The 7,848-nt window shown below is 39.1% G+C and overlaps 1 protein-coding gene across 1 annotated transcript in view; it reads left to right on the forward strand.

Moving 5' to 3' along the window:
• The first annotated feature begins 1,223 nt into the window (after nucleotides 1–1,223).
• OTOA (otoancorin) overlaps nucleotides 1,224–7,848 on the forward strand; it is a 64,662-nt gene continuing 58,037 nt past the window's right edge. The window contains exons 1-6 of the mRNA XM_030578080.1: nucleotides 1,224–1,303; nucleotides 4,889–4,975; nucleotides 5,315–5,343; nucleotides 5,439–5,469; nucleotides 5,563–5,590; nucleotides 6,134–6,221. Of these exons, the coding sequence (XP_030433940.1) occupies nucleotides 4,894–4,975; nucleotides 5,315–5,343; nucleotides 5,439–5,469; nucleotides 5,563–5,590; nucleotides 6,134–6,221 (258 nt within the window). The 5' untranslated portion in view covers nucleotides 1,224–1,303; nucleotides 4,889–4,893. The remainder of the gene's footprint in view (nucleotides 1,304–4,888; nucleotides 4,976–5,314; nucleotides 5,344–5,438; nucleotides 5,470–5,562; nucleotides 5,591–6,133; nucleotides 6,222–7,848) is intronic.

Here is a 7,848-nt window from a genome sequence, read left to right on the forward strand (position 1 = left end):
TTCCATTCCAAATGAGATGGGTGGTTAACAGATCTGTTCCTAACTCTGGTGCTCTTTACACTGAGGTTCTCCTGTATTGACTTATCTAATGTTTTCTGTTGTTGTTTTGAAGTCTAAACAAACTCAATTAGTGATTGGGAATCTTAAGCAGGTTCTGGACATTTCAGTCAACCTTTGTAATCTGTATGTAATTGTTCACTGCCTTAACTTTTCTACCTTCTGCCTTGGAAAGGTTTCATTATACAACCTTAATGGCTATGATTTTTTTTCCCCCATGGAATAGCAAATGGTTTGTATCAGTAATGAAGCCTTTTATAAGGCTATGTCTACACCGCACAGCTTTTAGCAAAGCAGCTGCTGTTTAAATTTGGGCAGAAAAGTAGTCAGACCAGCTTTGGTGGAGTAAAGTGGGTTGTGTACATTTTGGGGTGCAAATATTAGTAAAATTAAAACTAACAAGCTTCTTTTATGCGTATTAATGTGGTGAACATGTAGCCCTTAATGTGTAATAAACAGGTGTGTTCTCTGCTTCTAAATTGCCTTGGGATCCTTTGAGACAAAAGGCACCGTATAATAGATTATCATTCTCTCTACATCTTTAGCGTGGGTTCGTGTTCAAATAAGGATTTTTACTGAATGGTTTTGAGAGCAAATGTCAGGACAAGAAAAAGCTGTGACTGGGAAGAGTTTGTGACGCGCTCAGGGGTTAAGTTCTCGCGCAATTCTCTGCACTTAGGCCCCAATCCTGCTAAGCTTGAGACTGGACTTTACCCACGGTCTCCCCCGCCAGTGACGATGCTCCAGCCCCGCTTTGCATCGCAGGAACTGGCGCTGCTGCTGGTACAAGGCAGCCCAGCCGCCGGTGCGTAGCCTGAGGTCCCCCGCTCCAGCGGACCCGGTGAGCCGGCGGGCAGGGCTCAGCCCGCAGCAGCTGCCCTGCGAGAGACCCGGCGCCAGGCTGCAGCAGAGCGCCCTGACTCCCTCCATCTCCGGCAGGCCGCCTCCTCCCTGCCCTCCTGGGGCGAGCCCCGCGGTCCAGGCCCCTCCCCGGGGGAGCCGCCCGCGGCACAAGCCGGCTGCACGGGGATCCCCTGCGAGAGACCCAGCAGCGCCAACGCCCCCTCTCCTCGCCCCTCCTCCGCCGTCCCGCCCTCTCCCCACGCTCCTTGCCTAGGCGCCCCCCGCCAGAGGAGCCGGGGCTGGCACAGGAGGGAAGCCAGGACGTCGGACGTTCCTGGACGAGCCTGACTCCGCAACCGGTTGTTCCTCGGCTGGCGAAGGCTGCCCGGTGCTGCTGGGGGAGGTGGGGAAAGTTCGGAGCGCTGGGATGAGGGGTGTGGGGGAGTCTTCATATGGCAGCATGCCCGGATTTGGGGCACCTGTCTGCGGGCTGGTTGTGTTCTGGTTGGGTACCTGTATTCCGCCCTCCTTCATAATAATTAATAATCCTCCCCTGCCAGATAAGCCGGTGTTTCTTCAATTTCATCCTTAGCCTGCTGGGTGCTGCTGCCATGCACTGTTTAAATCATGCCGCCCTGTTCCCGGCTGGTCCTGTGGTGATCCCTCTATATGGTAGCTGCCTCTGGTAATAGTTTGCAAAGATTGTTGAATCGTTTGGATCAGTGATTCTCAACTAGGGGTAGGTGTATCATTGGGGCTTTGCAGAGGTCTCCCCGGGGTACATCAGTACATCTAGTTATTTGCTAGTGCTTTTTAGGTAGCTTGTTGCAAAACTAGGCAAAGTCAGTACAAACTGAGATTTCATACAGACAATGACATGCTTATACTGCTCTATATGCTATCCACTGAAATGTAAGTGCAATATTTATATTCCAGTTGATTTATTTTATAATTTATATGGTAAAAATGAGAAAGTAAGCAATTTTTCAGTAATAGTGTGCTGTGACACTTCAGTGTTTTTATGTTTGATTATGTAAGCAAGTGGTTTTTAAGTAAAGTGAAACTTTGGGATAAGCAAGACAAATCAGACTCCTTAAAGGACTAGTCTGGAAAGGTTGCGAGCCACTGGTTTGGATTATTTGGATAAAAGATGTTATCGTTGTGTTTCTGTATCAGTAATGGTGCCTGTGGCTGTTGAGAATAGCTATTTGAGGTAACACTGACCTACTACAAAGCAAGCAGGCTTCAATTAGGACACTGTTTTGAGTCAAACAGTACAGTGATAAAAAGGAATTTCTAAACGCGCCGTTTGAAATAAAAAAGGCAAATAAAGACTATGGCAGGTCCCTGTAACAAAATCATATAAAGGAAACATTCTAGATCTGAAGACAAAACACATTTTGCAGCGTTCTCTGCATGTCTTCTCTAGGAAGGAGGGACTGGCATAGCCATAAAATTAAAAAAAACCCAACCCGCTTACAATTAAGGTGAACTATTTTTGCCTGATTTTTGTTTGATAGTTTCAGTGTTTAGCAAAACACTACAAATTGTCATTAAATAAGGCCATTTAATGGAGTGTTTTCTCATTCACTGTTGAGTTGTCCAGTTCAGTTCAGCCTGCTAAACACTTATAGGTTTATTGAACATGCTTTAATTAAAATAAAATCATACACACATCAGCTCAGGTTAGTTTGAATGACTAAATCAGAACTGAGAATGGTGGTGGAATGATTTGTTAAACTGTGCAGTGTAATTCTAAACCTTCCTGCAAAATTAATAGGGCAAATGCTGAAACTAACACAAAAAAGTTCATTGTCTGAGTAACTGGATATGTTTGAATGACACAGATGTCCTGTAGAACTGGGAATGGAATAGCAGAAAGGGAAGTGCACAGAGCTTTTTAGTCTGTGCAAATGAACAGGATTAAGACGACTGGCTTCTCAAAATCAAATGCTTAAGATCTTTCATCATCCAAAAGTTTGGTTCATTGTTAATTTTATAATCAGTGTTACAGAGTTAATAAATGGAGGCATTTGTAGAAGGCAATTGGAAACTTGTTATGGTAAACTGAATAATTTAAATCTTTGCACATATACACTCTGTAAATAAATGAAAATGTAGAAGAATTCAATTTAGTAAAGAGATAAATATCCAATTTCAGAATCAGAATACCATTTGCAACAGTGAATTTAACACAGAAGAAAAGACAATGCATCCAAATTCTGTTGTTATAAGAATGGACAGGATGATTGAACATGCATGCAGCTAAAATGCCACCCCATAGCACTACCCAGAAACAAGGCAGGCAAACCCACGCAATGATTTCTCTCAAAGTTAGGTGCCAGATGGTCCAGTGTGCATGGTCATCTGTAGTATTGCTTTTAAAATAATAAATGGATCTTTATTTTAAGATTCAATATATACGAGAGGGCACCATTTAACATCTCAAACAGAGTTACGTTTTGCATTAATTCTTTTATTTTAGCTGTTGGGAAGGTCAAGTTAGTTCTTGGGCTAGGTTGAGAGTCCTGAGAAGAAAATCCTCTGATTCTCCAGAGAACAGGTACGACATGGGCTACGGCAGTGAAGGCTTCCCCACATTGCTCAGTGAATATGTTCCTACCTTGATCTGGAGGTACTGTGTAGGCGAGAGGCTAGTTCACTCACTGTTCCCTTTCAGCCCTTGGTCTTGGTGTTGAGATTGCTGATGAGGGTGCTAATTGTTGTGATGTGGATACATGTCCGTTGGGAACTGAACTAAGACCAGCAAACCAGTTTCACGTAGGATGATTTGTCGGTTACTATCAGTCTTGGCTGCATTTGGAACCAGTGCTATAGCAGGGAAAGACTATTTTCCATTACCTGTCCCCTTAATCATTTGGTCTTTCAATAGTCTTTGTGGCATGGAGCCCCGTGCATGAGGAATAGTGTAAGCGTAGCAAAGTATGTATATTCTACTCAGTGTACCCCAACTGATGGTGAATAAGGGTTCCCACCCATCTCCCCAAGGGGTCCTGGTCTGTACTTAGGGCTGCACATATCATCATCATTATCCAGAGACTCAGAATCAGTTTGTGACAGTGAAGTTGCATATTTCCATTTGTATGGACACCATTTTCAGAAGCTTGTTACCTAACTTACCTATCAAGCAGAGCCCTGTGGTAGCTAAAATGTCCATCTAGTTATGATGCAAGTTAACCCTCCTGCTAGGAGACAGAGGGCATCAGAGGTCTGAGGAAAGGGAAGCACCTGCCTCCTCATGCTTGCAGCAATGGTCTCCCTCTGATCCGTGCACCATGCCCTGCCCTGCCTGGAGCATCTCTCACTGGAATGGGATCAGCAAGTGCTGTGAAGGGCTTCCATACTGGGGGACTGTGTGAATGCCGAAGATCCTGTAGGGATATTGGAGTAACCATTGGGACAGTCCAACTTTCTAATGTTAGCAACAGGCTTAGGCTCTTTTTACACATTTTTATTGCTCATATTGTTCTAGGGAAGTGTTAGAGGACTGATATATTCTCATTTTTATTTGGGAGCCTAATTACATCAGTATGCCTCTCTTTACTTTGACATAGCTTTAAAAAGAATAAATAAAAATATTACATAATTTCAAAGAAAGATTCATATTTCCTTTTTACTAAACTACGTTCATTCTTTAGCTGGAATATTGTTTAGAAGGTATACCACAGAGAGTAAAATTAAAAGAACTGCCTAATACAAGGGAATTAAGACTGACTGTGCACATATCAACTTTGGGGGCTATTATTATATATTTTTAATTTTATTTATTATACTGTAGAGAAGTCTAAACTAAAATCCTTGGTCCAAACACTCCTGAATCTCAGAGAAGTGATGATTTCAATCTGAACTTTGCATCTCAGATCCATCTTTAATTTATAGCTGAAACTTTAGGATAAATATTGTCTTTTGACATTGTCTTCTATTTTCTTTTGCAATCCAAATATCTTCTGACTCTAATAAACGGTAGAAGAAATGCCCCAAAATCTGAAGATGTGTTTTTTATTGATATTAATGAATCATGCAGGGACTGCAAGTGGTCAGAAGTCTGATAAAGGTAAGATCAGAAATCTTATGTAGGGGAAAGAATGTTTTGTTTATTGAAAATGCTATATGTAGTAAAATAGATTCAATACAACTGAGAAATATGGGATCTGTTTCATAGTTATGCCAGCAGAGAATTTGGTTAACATTGTAAATAAAGTTTTGTTTAAAAGCAGTGACCTTTCATTAAGCAATTTTTATTAGCACTATACATTTGCTGCAGGTGCATTTGATTAAAGGTACTTTTCTTTAAATTAGCTTACTTATGATGCGTTTATTTTATGTTTAGACTTTTTTTTTATTTTAAAAGTTGTTTAATCTAATTTTAGTAATAGGATAATCTCTCTTACAGATTTGCCTCCATTATTACAAAAAGCTGTGGTTAGTATTTTTATTTTATCTGTCTTCCAAAATTCTGTAATATAATCTAAAAATGTTTGTGTTATTACACAATATTTGTTGTTTATACCCTTTAGGAGGAAGTAATAGCTGGAAAATATCTGAATGGTAATATATAAAACTGTCCCTACCTATGTGTTGAAAACATTTTCAAATATCATGCAACATATTAATTCTTTTTGTTTTTATTTTCTTGTTTAGCTTTCCTTGATATACTCCATTTTCAGGGGTAATGTATGACATCCTGTAATGTAGATAGTATATGTGTATGCACTAGAATAGAACATTATGGATAAAAAGTGTAATCAAAGGATATCTATTTATTGTTCACTAATATTAACCTATTATGTGTAGTGTATATATACACTATTAGCTCTATGACCTGCATTATCACAGGCTCTGCATATAGAATTCTAAACCACCAAATCATTGTATAGTGGATTGGTGCATCTAGTTGTTATGATTCAGAACTACAATGAAAATTAACACGTATAAAACCATTTCTCATGCCAAAACAGAAATATACATGGAATGAGGCTGGGAATAAATACATGCTACATTATTTCAAAAACTTTTTTATAGTTAACTTTGTTTATTTTTTCCCACTGTAATCATGGGTTTAAGTGTAAATCTGTTTTGGCAAAAAGATTTACTAAATCCTTGCATCACTTATTATTAATAGTGTGTGTTTGTCGTATTTATTTTCTCTTGTAAGCAAAAGTAGTTCATTTTTTTACCTGTATTTTTTTTTTTTTTGTTTTTTCTGCTGTAGCACTAATGTATGGACAACAGATATGCCTAAAAAAATCATGGCATATTTCCATGCTCAGAATGTTATGTTTACTATTAGCGGCCTACAGGTTAGTACCCTTTTAAGAGACAAAACTTTCTTACTAAAGAGAGAGGGAGAAAATATTCAGAAAATTGGTGTCCATTGTCTAAATTGTAGAGTTAAATTACAGAGTTGACCAGTAAATCTGTATAATACTGCAGGTCAGTATTAAATTGAGGGTAGAGTACTTTGCTTTATGGCCTTCAGAAGTTTGCAAAGGACTAAGACACAAATAATAAAGAAAAGGGCCCTTTTGCTCCTCTTTTGGAGGCAAGGCAGGGCCTGAATGTTTGCACTGTAGGCTTGCATGTGCTGTTTGGTATGGTAACCACATACCACGTAGCCACACCATGTTTATCCTAACCCATGCTTCAGGTCTAGCTGAGCTTTCCATTACTTCTAAGGAATGTGAGATACTAGATTTCCTATAAATCTCTCTCTCCTTTGAAGACTTCACTGAACTCTGTTTTGTTAAAAAACAAACCAAAAAAACCCCTTCTCGTGGCAGCATAAGTAGTGCAGGAAGCACATGCCATTCGTTATCCACAGTCATTACAAATAATGGTGGCCAAGTTCAGACTTGGAGCAATGTCATCAGTGGAGCTGCACCCTTTACACCAGATCTGAATTTGGTCCCCTAAATAATCTAATGTCCAATTTGCATTCTTAACTGTCTCAAAAAGCCCATGAATCAGTGTCCCATGACTCTATTTCATCATCAGCTTTTCCAAAAATATATGGATCCACATTAAGGTTTTGTTTTTAATTTTAGTTTTTGACGCTTTCATGGAGAGCTATGATATAAGTTTAAAGTAGCCTTAGATGACTGTGAATAGTCACAGGCATAAGGGTTATTGATTTTTAAGTAGAAATAAAAGGATATGAATTAAAGTAGAAATAAAAGTTACAAGAAGGATTTAATGCATAAGGTAATCATCAGTGTAGGGAGCATTTAGAGATCCTGAGCTGATGTCAATAGAGCTATGCAGATTTACACCAGATGAAGTTCTGGTTAAAGTTGTACCTGTAATTAGGCCTTCTGCTGATTATACTGGTATTTAATATTTAGGAATCTATTCTAGGAATTATTAGTGAATTAATTGGCTAACTGTAAAGCAGTTTGTACATACTGAGTATGAAGGATACAGTGTTTTAAGGATTTATATTGCACACAGAGCCAGTTGTATTCCAATAACAGGTACAGGAGCAGTGGCTTAAGTAATATTCAGTCATAATATATCATTAGCAACTGAAAAGATTGTGCAATTTAAAAGATAACCATGTCACTCATATTGCTCTGTTTATAAGGAAGTCTTCTCCCATCTGTTTCTAACTAATTTAAAATCCACTTATGTTGATTAACTTCATTAGCACTTCTAAACAGAGTAGTCTTAGACTTCCTGGAACAGAAGGTATTTGCAATCTCTGACATGGTAAAATGTGTTTTGTTTGCAATGCGGATTCTTTTGCACCCTAAGCAAAGAGAACAACAAAAATTACAACTTCAAACTAGTTTTGAAATAGTCTTATTGGAATTCAGTATAGTATTCATTTTTAATCCAGTCCAGGGAAGGGTAAAGGTGAGATGCCAGTGTTAATCACACTTATAATGAGAGGTTTCGGAGTGGTAGCCATCTTAGCCTTTATCAGCAAAA

The sequence above is a fragment of the Gopherus evgoodei genome, chromosome 10, assembly GCF_007399415.2.
Source record: "Gopherus evgoodei ecotype Sinaloan lineage chromosome 10, rGopEvg1_v1.p, whole genome shotgun sequence".
NCBI classification, from domain to species: Eukaryota; Metazoa; Chordata; order Testudines; family Testudinidae; genus Gopherus; species Gopherus evgoodei.